This window comes from Eptatretus burgeri, chromosome 8 (genome assembly GCF_056783735.1).
Source record: "Eptatretus burgeri isolate ZD-2024b chromosome 8, Ebu_testis_v1, whole genome shotgun sequence".
NCBI lineage: Eukaryota > Metazoa > Chordata > Myxini > Myxiniformes > Myxinidae > Eptatretus > Eptatretus burgeri.
This window is the reverse complement of record NC_140968.1, coordinates 52,305,089-52,327,999: the sequence shown is the minus strand read 5'-3', so window position 1 is coordinate 52,327,999 and position 22,911 is coordinate 52,305,089. Positions and strand designations below refer to the sequence as shown.

The window sequence follows — 22,911 nt, the reverse complement described above, 5'->3', positions numbered from 1 at the left end:
GCCAATCCAGATGTTAGTCATCTCCACCAGTTGTGGATGTTCGGATCTCAAGATTAGACCAACGTGCTAGTAGCTTGAACTACTTACGCACTCAAAATTGGGGTGGATAAAGTTTGTTTGGCAGGTTAAAATGGTAAGATGTAAATGCAGGATAAAAGCAGAGAAATTATGGATATGGGAAAATTCAATGGAAAGGAGGTGCAATGGATTTGATCACCTGTGTTTGTAGATTGAAATAGAAATGTTCTGGAAGAAAAAAAATAAAATAAATAAACAAACATTTGTAGTTTAAGCCTTTATTTGTTCATCATTTTCAAAATTATATACAATTGGCAAAGTTCTGCTTCAATAAAGTGCTTCTGTTGTTCCTGAGGAACAGTGATCTCCACCAAATGATACCCTTTCCCCTCCCCCACCAAATTTCATACCAACACTCCACCCCCTTCCAATCTGACTTAAATTGCACAAAACATAAAAACTCGGCCAAGGATAAGACAACGGGTCCTTTTACAAAGCCTGATAAAAAGAAACTACTAAACATATGGGAATGATTTCAACACCCCCAGTGACTAATCCAGAGTTCATTTGATTTAAATGCTTGGTCCTTCCTGGGAAAACAAATGTACAATCTCTGTATAAAGTATAAGTGAGAAGTGAATGGCAAGTCTCACTTTAAGATAAACCACATAATGGGGTGTGGGGACGGGGCATTTATAAACCATCGATTGGAAGAGGGAGTGAGAGAGGAAGGGAGGGGGGAGGGTAATTTAAACCACATGATTGCAATGAGTGGAGGGGATTAAAATCATCTCCGATTGGATGGGGGAGTGGGGAATTTATAAACAACCTGTAATGTGGAAGGGGTGTGGGATTTATAAACCATCTCCAATGCAAGTATAATTTAAAATGTAAAGGGACAAAAGTGCATTACAGATAATCCTCGATGAAAACATATTGTGGAATAATTCATCAACTCCAGCTCAAGAATCTGCAAAAATAAAATGTCTTATGGCTCTGAACCAATTAGACGTCAGGAGAACATGTGAAAATAGTTTCGAAATGCATACTTGCATAATTTCAAAAAATATGCGATAATGCAACTGGAAAAACCAACCTACTGCATGAATTTGAATGTCAAAGAATTAATTTTCAAAATGTTGTTCAGGATTGGTTGGAAATGTTAGCCATGCCAAGGAGTTCAACCCCACCCCCCCTCCCCTTGCATGAGTGAGCCAAGCTGAGGACCCTGCCCCACCCCAACCCATGAGCACCATAACAAAGACCCCTCTCCCCGAGTGAGCCACACCGAGGAACCCCCCCGATATTGGATAACCCCCACTCTTGAGCGTCACTAAATTGACCCCCACTCCACCAAGCCCCCCCCCCCCACGATTCGGCCACACCGAGCTCCCACCCCAACTAATTAACCACACTGAGCTCGAAAATGAGAATTAGAATGGTGAAATTTTAATGGACAGCAATTTTGAAATGTATGCTGTTCCACCAAAATTGTACAATGTACAAAATGCTAAAAGTGTTTTTGTAAACCAAGGAAAATGAACATGTGCAACAACAGAGTAATTGGTATAAAGACAACGCAGCAGCAACAAAATGATAAAGTACACCGTCCTTGAATACAGCAATCAACACAAATATACTTTGAAAAGCATTGCCAATGATTTGAAAACATGGATTATACTTCAAGAGCCAACATTTGCTCAAAAAGAATAATGTTGATACAAAGATGGGATGAAAACAAAAATAATAATAAAGTTTCACAGATGACAGCGCTCACCAATATATGATCGTGGGGGAGGGGGGTTGGAGGGAAAGGGGCAAAGAGGGGAAGGGCAGAAGAGCAGAAACTTTTTATAAAATTGATTACCTTTTGAAATCATAACCAAGCAAGTTGAGTGGAAATACGAGCTGAAGTTTGACCTCCACAGTGAGCAGATGCATAGTGTCAGTGAAAATTCAGAGAATACGAAAGTTAGAAATAAAATCAAAATATCGATTGGGGGGGGTGGGGGGGACTTGGAGATTGGCAACATCTGATCATCTGGGGGGGGGGAAATAAAAAATAAAAAAATAAAAACTTGGAACCTCCCCACCCCATTCCCAAAGAAATAAATGCTCCAAAAAATGAATGCTCCACTTCCCAAGTCACAAGTGATGGGTAGACAGAAGTACCAGCTTGTTCTACCTACGGTGCAGCAGATGTAAAGTATTCTTCCAGCAATTGTTAGCCCGACTCCATGCCAGAGAAGTCAAAAATAAAAATTCCTTGCTTCACAGTTCGCAGTCAGCGACATGAACCACAAGTACAACCAGGAGGTGCTTTATGAGTGCGGTCCAGCAAAACACAAAATTGAGTCACACGTGTGCTGGCCGCTCTTTTAGGTGCTACCTCAGGCGCCCATTGGTCTTGACAGCACCTAATTCTGATTTGGGGTCAGGAGACAGAGAACTCCACGTCACGTGTTGGCAGGCTGGCAGGAGAGGGCAGGCAGAGGCCCGTAAATCCCTGGCAGACGTCCAGGGCACAACTTCACAAGTTTCCACAGGTGACCACAACTCGGAGGCAGCCTCCTCCACCCACGCAGCAAGGGAAGGGCCCGTGAGTTTGGCACGACGGTGCGCAGCCATCTGGAGAGAGCCGGAGGGTGGCAGGGCCAGAACGGACGCGAGACTCGCAAAGCTTGCGTCACTGTACACATTGTTTGGGGGCCCGCTGTGAGCCTTCAAAGCTTCATCTGTAACACAAGGCGAGTTAGAACAGACTGGTCAAGCTTAGCAAAACACGACACAGCAATGCATTTAGTAATCTGTCAAACCTCAAAAGCTGCAGAAAAACATGGCGAGGCATTTCAAAGGAATAAAAATTTTCAAAACCCAGCGAGTTGGTTCAAAACTCCAATAATCTTCCAAAACACCTCAAAACAAGCGATTAAAAAAAATAAATACAAACACGAGAACAAGACGAGCCGCAGTAACAGCTGCTGATAAAGCAGTGTGGGAACAATTGATTCAAAGAACTTGTAAAAAGTTTTGCAAAGTAGATCACACAGCACTCTGTCGTTCACGAATAACACGCCGTTCAGGCTCTCAACAGAACTCGCCGTGAGTGAAGTGCTTTAAAAGCTGGAACAGAGCAGCGCGCGTTCATGGAATGCAATTGAAAAAACACCCCAGAGAATTCTTCAGTCATCCAATTGGCACAGACTGAATGCAGCTTTGCAGTGTGGCAGTTCTCACCCCATTGAAAGGGAAAATAAATAAGAGGTAAGAGGTAACACTGTCACTTTTACACAGACTGCAAAGACTTGGCCATGTGCTCGGGTGATGCCACAACCACCTATCGCATCTGCACTCCAGGCTTTCATAAACCCGATTGCAGCAGATGACCACCATGCAGCCTTCCTCATGAGCCACCATGATCGTGCTGCACAAGTAAAACGTCAGGCCGAGGGGGCTTTCCTCAGAAAGAAACCAACGAAAGTACAAACGACATTCACTTTAATTAAAAAGCCAATGTAATACATCTGTTTTTCCAACAATTTCATGTGAACGTTATTCTCTTATTTTGCAACTTTGAAATCTCCAGATAAAGAGAGAGTAACCATTTTTTAACTTCCTAAAATTCCTCCCAACCAGTCATATGCAATACAAAAAACGACATGGCAGCTATTCAGATCTGTGATGGAAACATGCGAAAACCTGGTCAGTCAAGGAATGAGCCTAAAAACAACAACGTATGCCAACACCCAACATAACGCAAGAGTTAGTATCTGGCGAGGGATACCAACAGTATGACTAAATGATCCAGGTAAATGAAAATTTCTTGAAAACAGGTTCCTGAAAATATTGTTCAGCTATTACTGCATTCAACAACAGATTAAATTTTTTACTTTAGGAACATTTAATAATTTTATTATTAAATTTACTAGCAATTTAATTAAATTACAAATTTCAATGAAGTTTGATGAAGAACCATCGGATTCAAGCAACACGATCGGGTTAAAGCCGCAGGGTCAGTTCAAGCTGATCGATTAGCAAGGCAAAGCTATGCAATTGAAAGAGGCAATTTCACATTGTTTATAAAAACACAGCAAACTCCGTTGGTGGTTTTTCTTACCGGGTCTAATCGGTCTCTTGTTGTTGTATGCCAGTGGAGAGACCAAAAACCTGGTCTCGGCAAGCGGTGCCCACCGCTGAAGTAAGCGAACAGTCCAGATACCAGGCCGTAGCGGTTGGCCAAGTGGTGGTTTATAGTGAGTCACGTCGGAATCTGGCTCGACGGGAACATCGTACGTGGCTGCAATCACACCTGCCGGGTCTATCCATGCAACCGTGGCGGTCAGGTTCCGCCCACGGCTCCAACGTTGCACTGCCACTGGCTCGTCAAATGGGCCAAGCAGTGCTCCAAAGTTCCGGAATATGCGTTCCTTTGGGTCCCAGTCGGTGCTCACCTGTGAGAAGAATAACAAGGGAGTACAAGTAAGTGAAGCTCATTCATTGGATATGTCTGAGGCCTTGTTTCAAAGGGACTCGGTGAAGAATAAAAAAAAAATTAACAGGTCCACAATTACAATTAAACTATTCACCAAATTGCAGCAATTCTGGTTATTACCAAAATTGAGAAATCTATAGCTCAAATATTTGCCTGCACTGGCAGATGGTGTCTCGTAACAAAATTTTTTTTAATAATAATAATAAAAAACAGGTTTACAGGGACAATTGGAAAAACCTCAACACTGAGAAGTCGGCCAGTGTCTCCAGTTGGATCAAGCACATGAAAAAAACGCCGTGGAGTAATCCATGCTTCAACAGTCAGCGCACGTCCAGAAGCATCAATTACACGTTGACGCACCAAGAATCCCTGGAAGGCATCTGCGTTGAAATACAGGTGCACTGCTGACGGGTGTCCGATCGCCTCATACCTGCAGCACAGGTTGCAGGTACCAGATTTGCACTTTGTTCACATTGGTAATCAACCTTCGTCTCGGTTTGACAAGCGGAATGCTGATCCTTAATATATTCCATGATCATGTAAAAGGATATTGTCAATAATCAGCATGGAACATCACTTGCCATTTACAGTAGTTCACATCGCTTGGTATAGCCAAACCACACCTTAGAACAGAGCAAATGTGCAGGATTCCAGGTCAGGCCAAAAAAAATAAAAAATAAAAAAATACCCCCAAGCGGGAGTGCCGGTCATCTCTGCCAGAGGTCGAAAGTAACTGTGCCAGACTGGAATAGGGGCAGTTCATAAAGTACGTACGCTCTACTTCCGGGTTTCAAAACCACCCACCCCCCTCTGTATGCAGGCTAGTGACTACCCACCCACCCCCCTCATACATCGCTAATCGCTTGCAAAGCCAGGAGTTCCTTATGAACCGATGTTTGTAAGCCATGACGATGCAGTCCCTAGCGGTGTAATTTACCTTTTTCTTTTAATATCACAGCACACGTCAATTTTGAAAATAAAAGTACAAATTGACATTCAAAACAATGTTAATGTCATAAATGAAAGCAAGTGTGCATATAAACTTGTATTCCATTGTTTTAGTTAAATCTGACAAAAGCTTCAAATGTAATATTTGTCTCGGAGAGTTCCGGTTCTTAATTTTTTAATACTTTTTTTTTTGTATGTACGGACTTTATGAACGGCCCATACGGGGAATCAGAACGAAGTTTGAAGGGCTATAAAATCGGAACGAGAGCAAATTAAAAAAAAAATGGCTCGTGTTGTTCTAGCTAATAGTCCATAGTATCTGAATCACTAATAACATTTGATCTCTCTTGATAAATGAGGGAGGAGATACGATTTGAAATCGACGATTTTCGCAACTTTGACAGCCTCGTGACGTTGACCTCGACCTTGGACGGACGACCTTGAAAGTTATATCGTTGTGCACGTCTCATCGACCTCTATCCATTCCACTATTGGTTATTTGTCTCCACTCGGTTTGATTGTGGACGGACGGACGTACATACTTCGAGACTGGGGTTATTAGGTCATCTCTACTGAGATGATAGAGATGACCTAAAAAATTTGTTTCCTATTGCATGGCCAAAAAAAATTGGGTAGGTAGGTAGGGAATTTTTTTTTGACAATTTTTTTGCCATGAATACATTCATACAACTCGATTAAAATGTTTATTTTCCTTGGTGGTAGTGGTAGTGGGGTGGTGGTGGTTGTAGTGGTAGTGGCAAAAAGACCTATCCACAAAGCAGTCCTCGTGTGCCGCCATTTTGAAACTGACATAACACGAGGGATTCAAAATGGCGGCGCCCAAGTCCAAATTGTTAACAAAAATCGTAGGTCGCATATAAAAGCAATGGGTCGGTAGGAAACAAACTCCTTTTTTTGTTTGGCCTCAGTGGGAATGACAAAGCAAATGTGCAAATGTGCCTTAAATACAAGATTGCAGACAAAAGCTAGTTAAACCAGGGTTGAGCACAAACATTTCAATTTGAGGTCAGGAGAGTGGCTGGAAAATAAGGTGGTGGAGGATCAAAGGAGAGCGAAACATTTAGGAAATGGGAAGGGTGCAAGCATCAGTCGATAAGCCGCAAGGTAGAGCTGGGAAGAATGACAGAGATGGGCTTCAACAAAGGAGGTGGGAGTAACAGTGAGAAAACACAAACTGGCATATGGAAGGCATGAGAAAGAGCATCAGGACCTTGGAAGATAGCTAAGAAAAGTGGAAGGGAACTGACTTTTATGCAACAGCGCAAGGGAGGAAGATGAGTTATGGGCAAATATAGAAGCTTCCACAATTCTTTCTGCATAGTGAATTAATTGGAGGGATTGAGATGAGATGGGGGGAAAACTGGAGGCAATTTCAGTCATCAAACCAAAAACAGACGAGTACATTGAATGAGTTGTGCAAATCCATGATTTGCAAACAGGCACCAGGATTTCTGAAACTTTGAGCTCAATCAGATTTCACATTATTGAGGCAACTCTCAGTAAAAGGTGTCTTCAGAATTATCAATGACAGGAAATCAAAAAAAATAAATAAATAAAATAACTCCCTCGCTTTATGAGTCACAAAATATTAACAGTTAAGATGCAGCACAAACCTGCAACTTTCAGCAGACATTCGTTGCTGAGGTGCTGCGGCTGCACGATGCAGGCCAAGAGCGATCAGCGCACCATACATAGTCAATGCTATATCGCTCAACACAGCAAGGCCATCCTCTTCCTCCCACACACTTTCCCAGTAGGCAATGAGGCCAGGTGTGCCAGGAGGTAGGCCACCCCACAGGTACATGTCCAGCTGCTGGATCACTTCCTGGTTTACGACCGGCTCAAACTTCCGAGCAAAGAAGGTTGGCCTTGCCGTTTGCTGAGGGCACGACAGGGGACAAACGCAGCCCATCAGACTTTTTGATCAGGATAATACAAACTAGACGAAATGGGTCAATTCATCAAATGCAGATTATATCACCAGCAAATGTGTGTCTTCACAAAGCAATGTTAGCATTGCAAGAATGAAGCAAACAGCAATATTGGCAGGGACTTCCAGTAATGTGCAATGTTTGCAGAATCTGAACAAAGCAAACAACAATATTACCAAACACACACCAATTCCCTGGCCACACAAAAAGGCATCATTTGCCAAGGACATGAAGGTGGTGTTTTTTTAATACAAGAAAACTAAATAACAGTCAGTCAGTCTCTCGGTCTCCATTAAAATTTTTTTTAATATTTCCAGCCAGGACAATGCCAGGCACCTGGCCTATGTCTCTGTGGGGCATTGAAGGATGGGCGTGGCAAAAAATATTTGTCACTCGAGTTCACAGGGACCACTCAGATTGAGATGTCGCTTCAATACAATAGACATGCCATGAGTTACTGCCATGGATCCACTTAAATGGGGCAACCTAAGAAGCCAAGGTGGGGTGGGAATGCAAGCCGAACGCATGAAGGAAATGGTTACAAATTTGATTTGAACCCACTGTAACACAAATATAATATAAATATATTGTTGCACCTGAAAACGATGGAAATCTTGAGGTTTGAAGTCATTTGGAGAACATCCACACCAGTCCACAATGTGCTTGTATTGGCACTTGCAGCCGAGCCTGCGGTTCCAATTGGTGATGCGGAGATTGTTGTCAACAAGCGTTTCACAATATTCACTGTTCTCCAGCACAGTGTGGAAAAACGACTGAGAAAGGCAGAGTGAGAAGTGTACATATGAGTGCAATGACCCTACAAATCAAAATACCAATGAAAAAAACAAACAAAAAACAACGAATTAAAAATGAAATTTCACAACTCCATCAAATCAGACCCAACCTCAGCAGGCAGTAAAGTGTAAGAGTAGAAACGCTTCAGCTGCAAAACCAACTCGTTCTCAGTCGTGACCACATAGTCCACAAAGCGTCTGTTTAGAGCAAACCAGTCTGAACCTCCATCAACCACGATGCCTTCCGGGATCGTGCGGTCGCCGAGGCGCCACATATGCGTGTCGCACTCGAGAAACACACGGTCTAGGCCTTGCTTCTTCACAAATCTACATGATAGGATCATAATGTCAACTCATTGACTAACTGGCAGACTTAAAATACAAGTCAATGTTTACCTGATCTGAAAACAAAGCAACAAATATTTGGGAAAATTAAAGTTAAAACAAGTGGTGCCAGGTACAACAAATCCCACCCATTTAAGGCATAAAGTTATTTTGGGGATCAAATTTAAATTTGATACATCCTTAACCTGAATGTTGATAAGGAATATTTTAGTCTTAGTTTGAAGTCAATTAAACCATTTTTGACGAAGTTATGAGCGAAAAACGATTTCTTTTGACCTTTTCGTGACCTTGACCTTTGACCTAATTGGACCCAAAAGTTAATGGGGTCGTCCGAGGTTCATTACCCACCTGTGGATACAATTTGACAGTGTTTGAGCCAGCCGTTTTCCTGTAAAGTTGTATTTTCGTAACCATGTTTTGATTTTAATGGAAAATTTGTAATTTTGACCGATGACCATGACCCCCAAAACTTCGGACCCGACCGATCTTCACAAATATGCATTTTTCACTATAGGAATGGGTAGGATTATAAGTGACAAATAGAATAAGGTTCACCATAAGCTTAGTTTGAAGTAAATCAGATCATTTTTGACAAAGTTATGAGCGAAAAACGATTTTGATCTTTTCGTGACCTTGACCTTTGATCCAATTGGACCCAAAAGTTAATGGGGTCGTCCAAGGTTCATTGCCCACCTGTGGATTAAATTTGATAGCGTTTGCTAAAGCCGTTTTGCCATAAAGTTGCTAACAGAAAGACAGACAAACAAACAAAGACAAACAAACCGGACGATTACAATACCCCGCTCCCTCCCTCCGGGGTGGGGGTGAGAGGGATAATAAAGCATAAACTTTGACAAATGAGGAACTGCACATTTTGACAGTCGAAAAAAAATTCAGATTGTGAAGTCTTTGATAAGGAGCACAGATGTCCCCGATTGGTTTACCTAACACTCAGGTGCCAAATCATTGCAATTCTTTCAAAGCCAATAAAGCCACACAGACCGGACGTTGCCCCCAAATATACCAATTATAATATACTTTATATCAAAATTATATGCAGGTTCTGGCTCATTTACAGTTTATGCAAGGCACATTTTGGAATTTCTACACCGTGCACACCGCACATTGTGCTGGTGCAGCAATTTCGTCTCACTTTGTACATCCAATCCTGATGTGCTTGCAAACAGTATTTGGTTACATGTACCGTTAGAAATAGTAATGGTTGCTTCAGGTCATGTAATTAAGTTTTTGGTTATATATTTATTTAATGTATGACTAAACAAAACCTGTTATTGTCTCTTCCATGAGACTTGAGGAAGTTCTTGTCACGATACTTGGAGAGGAAAGCCACAAGTTGTTCATTCGTGCTGAGGGGGAGGGGAGGCAGAACAGCACATTTTGCAAACATGGCTATTTGAAAAAAAATGTATATATATATATATATATATATATATATATAAATAAAAATTACATCTTTTCCCAGAGACTATCAAATGCTTTCACCAATTAGAAGGTACAATAATGCTCAATTGCAACCATACCCCAACTTGGTTGGACATTTTGGTGCCAATTATAAAACCCAAACCAACAAGGTACCTTAATCGTATAGATAAATCAAATTCACATTTTTTAAGGGAAATGCATTCATATTTTAAACCTCAAATTTAGATTGTATTGAGGAAGACATTTTTGCACAAGCAACTTTCAATAATACATAAATGAATAAATCAACTTTGGAAGGTGTAAACAATAACTCTATTCAAAGAAAAATTTTCACTCGCATACACAATTCTGCAGTGTCCTAAAGTAGCACAGCGTTTTCCTACCGTATGGGGTAGTCTGTCGCACTGAGGTTGATAAAGAAATCCCATGACCAGTCTTTCATTGCCAACAAGTCAGACATGCAGCGTAGATACATGGTCAGCAAACTCGCTCCTCCCCAGATTGTGGACATGAGCCACGGAGCCACTCTTACATTCCTGTACCCTGACGCCATACGCTGCACCTCCCGGTGCAGGTAACTTGAACGCTGGCATGAGGAAGGCAGGGTGGAACAGAAAGAGAAAGCTTTTGAAGAATTTTCTCTGCAAGTGAAAACTACAGATCATGCTTTATTCCCATCACAACTAAAAAAAAAAATTCCAATTTTACACAAAGAACATAAAACAAGAAAAAAAAAAAGATTCAAAATAAATAAAAGTGTAAAAAAAGTCAAAGCAAATCCTCGATTGAGGCACGAGCACCTGAAACATCAAGCAATTTACTGGACTCTAATCTTGACACCACAGAGCATACGTGGCCAAAAGTAACGTTGCCCACTGTATCCATGAAGAGAATTTTTTTTTTTTTTAATCCAAATATTGAGCAATTTTCTAACAATCCCCAAAACACCAGGACCAGATAATTTCACTGCTGAAATTATGAATGTTTTTTATTGTTAAGATAATATTTTATTTTTAACCAAAAAAGTGTTCGTTAAAATCAAAATGAACACAAAGGTTCTTCAGTTAAAAAAAAAACAAATAAGAAAAGATTTGATGTCAAATGTGTCCTCCAAGCTTTAAGCAAAAACACAGGACATGTCCCTTGGCTTCATTTAAATGGAAAAGCGGACTTCCAATTCCACTGGCAGTCTGTAGTTTTTAATCACCAAAAAATAGTTAGGCAACAGTCAAACCATCTGGAAGCATCACCACCTGAGAGATAAATGCATTTTGGTTAACAATCAAAGGAGATAAAAACCCAAGAAAGGTGGTCACCTCATCCACATGAATGTAGTAAAAGTGATCCCGATGGTAAATGGCTTTCAGAAGACGGGATAGCTGGCGAGCTGCACGGCCATGCACCACCAGCATGAAGGCAATGCGCACAGGCTGCTCGCCAGGCACCAAAGTCAGAGACGTGTCCTCGCTCCATTGCACACTCTGCATCACCTTGCCTGCGGTGCGAGAGAACCAGCTGTGTTTAGGGTCACTGCTGGACATCACATCCATAAACCTTCTGTGGCACAGTCTTTACTGCAGAAATGGTAAACCAAATGCTTCAAAGTACATTGGATGTTCGACAACTTTGAGTCAAGCTTAATGGCTAGATTGCCAGAGTTCGTCCAAGGCACTTGTATGAACACGACAGGATTACGGTAAAGGCAATTAAATTTCACAACCTTGCACAGGCCTGGCATTTATTTAACATCAATCCAACGCATAGATGAAAGGACACTTTAGCACCAGCAAAATAAATAAATAAATAAAAATAAAAAAACAGTGATATCAAGATCTTGCACAATGGAATCTGTTCCTGGTTTGTTAAGCGGGTTGCAAGATGAGCAATACGAGGCAGAACACACGTTAATACATCAACTAAATCAGGAGCACACATCATCCAAGTTCATTAACACCCGATGGCAAGCTTTCCAGAGCCTCTACTAAATGAATAACTGCTATTTAATTTGCAGCAGTGTACATAAACCAATAACCCGCAACAATTAAACACATTTGCTCAACGTTCGAGGGTACAAATCAATGCAAATTCTGGCAAACCGACTTCTCAGCTATCTAATCGTGTCCTACTGTCAGCTCTACCTTGCTCTTCCATGAGCCTGGGGGGGGGGGGGAGGTGATTTGCATGACTCATTTTGACCACTTCCATAATATACTTCCTTTTCTCCAACAGCCTGATCCTAAATCATCAGTTCGGTTTAAAAACTTGTAATTTCACCTTGGACATTGTTTCAACTCTCCCAACAATGGATGGAAGCCCTCGATCTCAGACATGAGATCAGGGCCACATCTCAAGCATTTGATGCAGTCTGGCACCCAGCCTTGCACGCCAAACTGCTTTTGGCATGCAAGGCTACCTCCTCTCATGGATCACAGACCTTCTCCACTCCTGTAGTCATTATGTAGTTCTTAACAGCATCTCTCATCTCTTCTCTCCAATCCCTGCCAAGGCTGGAGTGTCCCAAGGCAGTATTTTGGGCCCAGTCTTGTTAGTCATCTTCATGAATGATCTTTCTGACTCCATAGAAAATGCTCCTCATTTCTGTTGAAGATTCCACCTTCATCCAACTCTCCCTCAACCCTCCGTCGTTTCATCCACTTTCCCCTTCCCCTTCTTGCTGTGTTTCATTCAGTCTGTTCACTCACCCCATGCCCTCCTCCACCCCGCCCCTTGACGTCACCTTCACGACTCCAGCATTTACCCCATTGCAATTTACCATTCCATTCTGTTTGAGAGCTCTTCCACGAGGGGTGGGGTGTTTACTCAGCACTGTCCAGGATGGATGAGCTTATCCCAGTGGTAGTTTCAGTACATGTTGGACATTGAAAAGCTATGGAGTTATTGGCCTAATGGTGGTTTCTTTTGTTCACGGGCCGGCAGCAGGAAACATCTCTTTGCTGAGGATCCAAGATACACTTTCACAGTGGCCTTTGGTTGCCTCAAAACAGACGTCAAGGCCAACATGTGGTAGATTCTGACGTAGTTACACCAATAATTTTGGACCTCTCGGAGCTACGGTTCAGAGTGAAAGAATAACATACAATCAAATTGCATGAAAATATGTATATAGGTGATCAGAACAAAAAACATTTATGAATAAAAGGACACTTGCTTTGGAATCTTTAGAAAGAAGCACACATGATTGAACTTCAAACACCTCCAACAACCCACTCAGAATAAAGGCAAGTCAACAGACGAACAGAAGAATCCGAAATGTACCAATTCAAAAATGTACCAATTAATACTACTAATAATAATAATAATAATAACAACAATAAAAAAAATGATCAGTTACAGCTCTTCGCCACAATGAATTTGTGTTGAAGTTACAGGAACATGGATGGGCAGAACAAGTGAATTTAATTATCGGTATTTACATTGCAAACACGCTTGTCAGAACTCACCCCAACCCAAACTCATTTCCCCTCAAGACAATTAGAGGCTGCGATGTTTGAACTTAAAACTGTGCTCAATGCAATATCACATCGTGATTGACTTCCATGCACCTCCTTAACTGTTTTTTTTTTATACATTTTTTCTTTTTTAATTAAAGGATACACTTTAGACATGCATTCTATGAGTATCAGGGGATACGCAAGTGCGATTATAAAAAGTTTGAATTAAAATGAATACACATGCACCAGTTTTGAGCAAAAGATTAAAAATACACACACACACACACACACACACACACACACACACACACACACACACACACACACACACACACACACACACACACACACACACACACACACACACACACACACACACACACACACACACACACACACACTTTTTGTGGCACCAAAACCAAACAAACAATATATTTATAACAGCCCTCACAGCTCCTGGAGCTCTCACCCTCTACCCCCAACAATCAAGAGTAAATATCATTTTAAACTTACCCTGCACATTTCCCGTCGGTGTTCAGAAACACCGAATCCAGACACAGTCCATTCACTGGAAGTTATCCGTCGAGGGCTTATGCAGCTGCAGCCAATACCCGTCCACTCGGGCCTTTGCACATGGTCGGGCCTTTGCGGTAAGATTTCAGTTCGGCGAGCTGAGAAAGTTCAAGCCTTTCGTTGTATCGAGGAGTAATCCTCTCTCATGTATTTTTTCCAAGTATTTTCAGCTGATTTCAGAAACTTTGAGCCATTTTATGCTGCCCTGAACACCGACATTTGAGGGTTTTTGTACATGTGCGCCGAGAATTATGGAGCAGAACACGTCATTTTGAAAGTCATGTATTTAAATCTGCTATTTTTTGAGACGGCTGTCCTTTGGTATTGACAATTGGAGTGGTTTATCCTAACTCGTATTCAAAACTCGAGGCACAACCACTCTTATAAGATGCCGGGGTCGGGTGCATGTGCATTATACATCAACTGTAGCAGGTAATTGTATAAACAGGAAATTACAGATAACACCCCTCAGTCTCATCCGTGGCTATTTGTCACACTTCCTCTATTTCTGAGAGTCGGATTTTCATTCAGTCCTATTTTGAAATTTCCACTCTTTCGTAAAAGTGCTGAAAATCATGTTTAAAAGATGATTTGAATCAAGATATCATGCTAGCAGCAGGTTAAAAGGGCCGGGAAAATCGAACAGTCACTGGAAACACACACATGGCATGTGCCAGAGGCCTCATTTAGCACTTGCACTTCATTGTAAAAGTCAATAAGGATAACCCAGCTCGATGGAGAGTCATAACCAAAATACATTTTGGGAATGTCAGTCCACATTTCATTCACTTTTACTTTGCCTCAAACAATGTCTCCTCTTATATCAAAACAAAAGATAGTCACATGATAAACCCACTACCTCACCTGCATAAACACAATGTACTTTAAATTACCCTCATGCTGCAAAGCTCCTTTTTCCATTCTCCTCAAACTCATCGGACAACACCTAACGCTCAATCTGCTTTTCTTCTCGCATTATGAATTTGGTTGGAAAAAAACAAAACAAACAAGGATGCCAAAAAAAAACAAAACAAATTGTGCCATCAGTTCCAAATGACAAAGTGCAACGGTAATACACTGGAGACACATCCTTCAAATGAGGTCTCAGAGGAATAATAAGAAATCAACTTTATGCTCAGCTGAAACAAACTAAAATGCAAATACGTCCTTCATTAAACATACTGACCTTCAAACTGACAGAAGCGAGGAAGCACTTTGGGCATGAGTCTGCCCTCTTGGTGTAGACAAACAACATCGGCAATTCGCTGCTTGCACTGCACGGATCTGGCTCGTCCCAATGCAGACAGCGCCTCCTTGCCCGTGATCTCACAGCGAGCACTGAAGCCAAAATCCTCAACATTTTCGGGTTTTTGTCCGACATCCCCCTGCCTGCGCAGCCTTGTATCTGGCCAGGTTTCGGCAGCAGCGCTCCTGCTGCTAGCAACCTCAAATATCGAGGGTGGAAGGAAGCGAACATCGGGGTAGGGTGCTCCAACACCCATTTTGTACGGCCGGCCAGGCAAATTGTTGCTGTTGTCAATGACATCAAAGTCTCTGGGTACGGAGTTCTCATTGTTGCTATCGATGCGTTTGACCACATTATGGCGTCGAACTCCAGGTCTCACGCCCTGCAGACAGACGGAAAGCACATTACAAACATATTTTTGAAATCTGCAGGTGGTCTATGCAAGCCTATCTGCTTATAATATGCCAATGAAGAAGTCTGGTGAAGTTTGAGTGTTGGTGTCACACTTGTAAAACAACACGAAACAGAACTGTCAAAACCACTTCAGAATGAAACAGACAAAGTGAGGGCACACATACTGCAGCAAACTCCACCAATCTGCAAATGCTCACAATTCAAATATAACTGCATCAATGGGAAAGCAAAATTAGGAAAAAAATAAATAAAATTCACAACTAAAATTTAACAGAAACAGCACCCTTGACATACATTGGGAGGAAAATAAAAATAAATAAGTAAATAAATAAATTAAAAAAAAAATTAAGGAAAAGCCAAAAAGAAAGAAAGAAAAAGAACAACTCACTGGAAACATTCTTGGGTTTGAGACCTGCCAAACATAAAGTGGAAAGAAACTGTAAAAAAAGTCAATTCAGACGGTAGATTCTCCAAGAAACCTCAACAGGGCCCACGCACCTCATCTGAAAGACACCGATCACCTAAGGCTTCACGGAGCAGCACTTCAAAAGCAAACAAAATTCTAAATGAGACCAGCACGTGGGGTGCGTGCGGATGGCCAAAAAGGCGTCAAATTGGCCAAGACTCACGAGGACACGACCCACGTATCGTGGCCAGTGTTTGAAATAACAAAACAGGTTGGAAAAACATTCCGATCCAAGGGTCTGCAGCCCGAAGGGCAACACATTCTCCAGGAAAAACAAGAGCGAGGCTCTCATTGTACATCAACTGAGGGTTATGCCCACGTTGAGCAATTGTGATATTTATTTTGTTTCACAGCATGCAAACTGACAATGAAAATGCCTCGCCATTCTAGGCCTGGAATGCTCCGAAAAAGAACAGCTGACGCTCTCCATACAAAGAACGTTGAACTTGAACGTCAAACATCGCCACAGTGTATAGAAAATGGATAACAGCAGTGTGATTGTAAACCAATAAAGAAAGATCAACGGCGTATTCATTTTTTGCCCAAATATTTGGATCATCGGCTAACGTTTCCGTCTGAACCCGACACCCCCTTATGGTGGGCCAAAGGTCAAAAATCCCAAATTTGCTTCTTGCTCATTTGCATTATGACTGCAACAGTAAATTGACATTTAATAATGTATAGCCTGCATCAATTTATATTCAGGCTCCTCGATGCCTGGTGTTGGCTTTATGGTTAGAGTGGTGGGCTTGGAATCCGAGGGTCCCGAGTTCAAAATCCCGCTCAGCTGTTGAATTAATACCAGGTGGGGTCAACTCGGCCTGTAAAATGAGTGCCAGCATACTGGTATCCTGCGTTGGAGTGGCGACCCGTCCAGGATTGTGCCCAATAGCCAAGGAGACTGCTTAAGCAGCACCAACACTCTGCACAGAGTATGGTCCCAATCTCGTTCTCTGAGATCAGTCTCCAAAATAAAGGGCAGAGCTAAGTATTTTGCTCAATACACCCCACCCCCCCCTTCCCCCAACAAAAGAAAAAAATTTTGAACTTTGACTGGCATGAAATACTTGCCATGGACTGTACATATAGAATTAGACTCAGCAAGTGACACAATAAAGCTGGGGGGGGGGGGGGAAGAACAAAAATAAATTAAAATGGTTGTCAGTACTTGTGTCCTCAAAAACCAACAGCTCCATCTGAGTCCTTGAAATATATCAAATGGTACGCTCGCCACAGCACAAACAAGCACCGATTAAGCAATCATATCGAGTCGAGAGAACGGGCTCCCAACGAGACGTGCAAGCTCACAGGCAGAACAGAGGACCGAGCCTCCACCAGCCCGACATAAATGATTCGACACCCATCTGCAATGCACAAAGCTCCAAGCTGTCCTTTGCCTTTCCTCTTTATAACTGATTTTGGTTTTGTTTACACCTATTAGTGCTCACATCGTAGAATTAACCCTTTGTTGAAGCAGTCAATGCCCAAAATGTCAGCTTCCCACTGCGGTTAGCATACCTCCAGATGCACTGCACATTCCATCCATTGTTCTGAACTGTCTAGCCTGGGTTCGAATCTCAGCCCAGCTATAACCTGTCATCCTGCCGTGTTTCACAGGTTGGACGATAAATCAATGTGTGCCTCCTCCTTCGGATGGATGTTAAACCGGGTGCCCTGTCTGCCAGCATTAGGTGATGGATGTTAAGGATCCCACGGTGTCCTTCGCAAAGAGCAAGCGCATCATTGGCGGCACAATGAACAAATTGCACATTTCTGCCACCTTCAGTCAAACGTCAGGCCTGACAAGCTGGTTCATGAAAAACTTGCGCCACAAAAAATAAAATAAATAAATAAAGCTCTGGCTTACCCCACAAGTTGGTGCGAATAATTTGAGCCAGAGAGGTAGTTCCAGTCATTATCTCTCCAGACAAAAAAAAAAAATTACAATGTATGTATGTATGTATGTATGTATGTATGTATGTATGTATGTATGTATGTATATATATTACAACACTTCACAGAAACAAAAAATCTCAAATAGGTTGCTCACAAACTGAGCAACACTAAAATTTTACAATCAGCAGCCTCATGTAAAGCTCCATTAAGAGCAGCTCAGCCAAAAACAGCCAGAAGATCGTTCGAACGCCCATCAAAAGTTACCGCATCACACGACCGGGACGAGCGACACTTTGCGGCGGACAGGTTTAATGAGCCTCGACCAGAGGCCACCCTCTTTTAATGTCGGAAATATCTCGGTCCAGCACCCCATGTGTGAAGGACCGTTATACGCCAACTGAATGGCAGATCATCCCGTGGAACGACAACATCGATACATTTTCATTTACATTTGTCGAAGCCAAATAAAATCACCGTGTGCAAAGCGAGCAAAATTGCAACGTCAATGAATCTCTGGTCGCGATCAAAGAAGTCTCAAACAGGACACCAGCACAAGGGGAATAAAAAATAAAACTGATGCTCACAAAGGTGGTGAATTTTTGTTTCTCATTTAGTATTGAATTATATACACCAAAAGCCCTTTTTTGGGGGGGATTTGACATCCAGGCCACTTCATCAATGAAAGGTGGTTGAGCAAATGATGGCATTACCTGGCAGTCTCATACCTCCCCGATAACGGCTAAGACAACCACAGCCAAGCGGTATCACGTGGGCAGAGGTTCCAGGAACACGCAATGTGGACACCGTCAAGCTAACTTGACGCGTTTACATGGTGGCAAAGGTGGCATACATCGGTATAGGAGATGGTAACAGCTGACTTTAATCAAAGCTCGGGGTTTAAGTAGAATGCAAAGTCCCCATCTTTAATTATACGCTGCTCGTTAGTGATGTGCAAGCAATTCATCCAATAAAAGGCTGCAATGGGAGATGCCACTACAATCTAATCAACATCAGGTTCTCATGAACAAACAAGCACGCCTAAAGGACAGTACTGGAAAAAAAAATGTGTTGTCTGAACACTGGCACCACATAGACAAAACGCATTCTGGTACATCACATGCAGGTCACGTGCTACTCCATTCCCTCTCAGGAAACTCTTGATGTTCAAGTCAAAAGAGTGAGAACATTTGCAGAATGTTCCAAGTCAAATAGATGTTAAACAAAGAATGAAGAACATCGACCTGCATCCAACATCACATCCACCCATTGGGACCACACTCTGCAGAGCATTGGTGCTGCCGAAGCAGTCTCCTTGTCTATTGGGCACGATCCTGGATGGGTCACCACTGACACAGGATACCAGCAAGCTGGTACTCATTTTGCCAACCTCGGAAGGATAACAGGCAGAGTCAACCCCAGCTGGTATCAATTCAACAGCAGAGTGAGATTTGAACTCAGGATCCGAGGATCCCAAGCCCACCACCTGAACCATTAAGCCAACACCAGGCATACCATTACATGGGTCAACACAATGATGCACCCACCCCTTCAAATGCACCTATTTCCACTACCTTGGGCTGCCGTGTGCTCAATATCGAGAGCAGTCTTAGCCACATGTGGATTTGGTTACGTCTCGACCAGCTCGCAAATAGTCAAAACGGCCTGGCGGGAAGAGCGAAACACGCACACAAAACAAGGAGGAATTAAAAACTTCCCAAGGAGTTCAGTGCAAATCCAGGAGCACATGGAGGACTGCATAATCATCATATTCACATTTCCTGCAGATCTCACCTGCTGCCGCGTAACAGCACTTTCATTTAGGTCACAGGTATGCACGACTCAGCAGCGCACACACACACAAAAAAAAACACAGAATCAAAGTCAAAGCTTCTTTTCATTTTGAACAGTCAGTTCATGCTCATCTCCATCCAGTCTTCCAATTAACACCTACTGCGCGTAGCGTAGTATACACATGGGGGGTGTTACAGTTGAGAATATGCCTAACCATTTAATAATCAAAACAAAAACAACTGCACGAGCAGTTGCTACAAATATCCAAAGTACAATATATATTATGCATAAAAACAAACGAGCTTGAATCGTCGTCAACGTCATATAAATGGCAGATATAATGTCCAAATAATGGACCATGAAGGCCATCCGACAAAGTTTTGCCATTTTTAGCAATAGGGAGGGAAGGGACGTCAATCAAAGCACCAGCTTCAGAATGGAGACAAAACAAACATCTCCAAAGTAAATGTTAAACGCTTTCTTTCTTCAACAACATGTACAGAATTAAACCCTTGCCAACATCTTAATTGCAATTACAACTAGAACAGCACTCGGTAGAGCGCATACCTCTCGAGGCCAGAATGAACAGTTTACGTTTTGTATCTCACCGACAGGCCGGATCTGCATCCGAACCTGAACCAAAGTCGAATCGGCTTGTTCTCGTCTCCTACCCCTCTCATCCGCCAAGTTTCGTCAAAATCTTTGAGATACTGTGAAATATAATCATTTTTGAGCCCAACCCTCAATGGTAAATAATCAGTTAAAAAAATAATTCACACCCAGATCTTCACCAAAGAAGAAGAAAAAAAATTTGAAATCTATTCGTCCTTGTCACACACCAAACCTGTGCACCGAATCCATCAACTTTTTGATATATCCTGTTCAGAGACAGAGACAGACAGATGGGTGAAAATATAACCTCTGCCCACCTTCGGTGGTGGAGGCAATTATACCGTGTACAAGTATTAAATAAAAAACAAATCATGAAATCCATTCCATTCCAAACCATTGGGATGTTCGTTTGGAGTACAGCACATGTATTCAATTTTGGGATGGAAGTGTCCTGAGTACAGTATATTTGATGGACAAAGTTTGGCAAGCAAGGGGACCCTGGTCCGGGAAGACTTTTATTTGGGTCATTAGAGAATTTCAGCAAAGTACATCTACAGTTGAACAGGTCAAACCTTCCAAAACCATCCAAGAAAGGGACTGATCAAAGCTCATGAGTTTCAGCAGAAAGCACAACCTTTGGAATAACCGCACAAAATAAAACATCTGAGCAAACATGAAATAACTGACAAAAACATTAAAATAAAGCGCGCACGCATGGCACGCACACACACACACCTTCCAATCCAAACCACCCCCCACAAATCTTCACATCTCATGGCTCCCCCACCTGCAACATCTTCATTCTATCTCTCGCATCCTCTCGAACACCTGAACCACCATCTCCTCCCCCAACAACTCCAACCCATCTCAACCTACCCCATCACCCCAAACATCTTCATTCCATCTCAACCACAACCCAACATCTTCATGGAATCTTTCACCCCCCCCCCAGCCAACTTCTTTATCTCATCGCTTATCCCCCCCACCAAAAAACTTCATTTCCTGCCACCCCCAATCTTTTTCATCCAATCTCCCCCCCGCCACCCCAATCTTCATCCCATCTCCCCCGATCTTCATCCCATCTCTCCCACCCCTCCCGATCTTCATCCCATCTCCCCCTCCCAATCTTCATCCCATCTCTCCCACCCCTCTCCGGATCTTCATCCCATCTCTCCCTCCCCCTCCCGATCTTCATCCCATCTCTCCCACCCCTCTCCGGATCTTCATCCCATCTCTCCCTCCCCCTCCCGATCTTCATCCCATCTCTCCCACCCCTCCCGATCTTCATCCCATCTCTCCCACCCCTCCCGATCTTCATCCCATCTCCCCCTGCCAATCTTCATCCCATCTCTCCCACCCCTCTCCGGATCTTCATCCCATCTCTCCCACCCCTCTCCGGATCTTCATCCCATCTCTCCCACCCCCTCCCGATCTTCATCCCATCTCTCCCACCCCTCCCGATCTTCATCCCATCTCTCCCACCCCCTCCCGATCTTCATCCCATCTCTCCCACCCCGTCCCGATCTTCATCCCATCTCTCCCACCCCTCCCGATCTTCATCCCATCTCTCCCACCCCTCCCGATCTTCATCCCATCTCTCCCACCCCTCCCGATCTTCATCCCATCTCTCCCACCCACTCCCGATCTTCATCCCATCTCTCCCACCCCTCCCGATCTTCATCCCATCTCTCCGACCCCCTCCCGATCTTCATCCCATCTCTCCGACCCCCTCCCGATCTTCATCCCATCTCTCCGACCCCCTCCCGATCTTCATCCCATCTCTCCGACCCCCTCCCGATCTTCATCCCATCTCTCCCACCCCTCCCGATCTTCATCCCATCTCTCCCACCCCCTGCCGATCTTCATCCCATCTCTCCCACCCCCTCCCGATCTTCATCCCATCTCTCCGACCCCCTCCCGATCTTCATCCCATCTCTCCCACTCCCTCCCGATCTTCATCCCATCTCTCCCACTCCCTCCCGATCTTCATCCCATCTCTCCCACTCCCTCCCGATCTTCATCCCATCTCCCCCGCCCCTCCCGATCTTCATCCCATCTCCCCCGATCTTCATCCCATCTCCCCCCCCCGCCGGATCTTTATCCCATTTTCCCAACCCCCCCCATTCAATATCCCAAATAACTTCATCCCACCAACCCATCCCGCTGCCAACAAAGCAGACAAGGTTCAACTGCATAAAACAAGCGGAAAAAAAAATAATAAAACACCCGAACAGAATCGCGGCACGGTAAGTACCAGGCCACGCTGTGCCTGCTCTCGGAACCCGTCTTTTCTTCGCCGGGCCGTCGTTTGTTGCTTTAAGTCGAGCGCAGCGTCGCGCCGAGATCGGTGAGGAGCGAGTGGCGGCGATTCCCGTCGCTCACTCTCGTCAAAACTGCTGAACGTCCAAACGACCAACGTTTGAACGAGAAGCACTGAACCGAGAGCCGCGGCGACGAGCGCCGGCCGAC

The 22,911-nt window shown here is 43.3% G+C and overlaps 1 protein-coding gene across 4 annotated transcripts in view; it reads right to left on the bottom strand.

Moving 5' to 3' along the window:
* Positions 1 to 280: 280 nt before the first annotated feature.
* The window catches only part of XYLT2 (xylosyltransferase 2), a 22,718-nt gene continuing 87 nt past the window's right edge, over positions 281 to 22,911 (bottom strand). The window contains exons 1-13 of one of the 4 annotated variants that reach the window (XM_085892010.1): positions 22,697 to 22,822; positions 19,611 to 19,701; positions 16,066 to 16,089; positions 15,204 to 15,645; positions 11,309 to 11,487; positions 10,376 to 10,578; positions 9,836 to 9,916; positions 8,315 to 8,531; positions 8,007 to 8,183; positions 7,093 to 7,358; positions 4,748 to 4,940; positions 4,136 to 4,469; positions 281 to 2,753 (exon numbers count right to left, since the gene is read on the bottom strand). In XM_085892010.1, the coding sequence (XP_085748136.1) occupies positions 2,404 to 2,753; positions 4,136 to 4,469; positions 4,748 to 4,940; positions 7,093 to 7,358; positions 8,007 to 8,183; positions 8,315 to 8,531; positions 9,836 to 9,916; positions 10,376 to 10,578; positions 11,309 to 11,487; positions 15,204 to 15,645; positions 16,066 to 16,089; positions 19,611 to 19,655 (2,511 nt within the window). In that variant the 5' untranslated portion in view covers positions 19,656 to 19,701; positions 22,697 to 22,822 and the 3' untranslated portion in view covers positions 281 to 2,403. Of the gene's footprint in view, positions 2,754 to 4,135; positions 4,470 to 4,747; positions 4,941 to 7,092; positions 7,359 to 8,006; positions 8,184 to 8,314; positions 8,532 to 9,835; positions 9,917 to 10,375; positions 10,579 to 11,308; positions 11,488 to 15,203; positions 15,646 to 16,065; positions 16,090 to 19,610; positions 19,702 to 22,696 lie in introns of all 4 variants that reach the window. The other 3 variants (XM_085892008.1, XM_085892011.1, XM_085892009.1) reach the window with 3 other exon arrangements.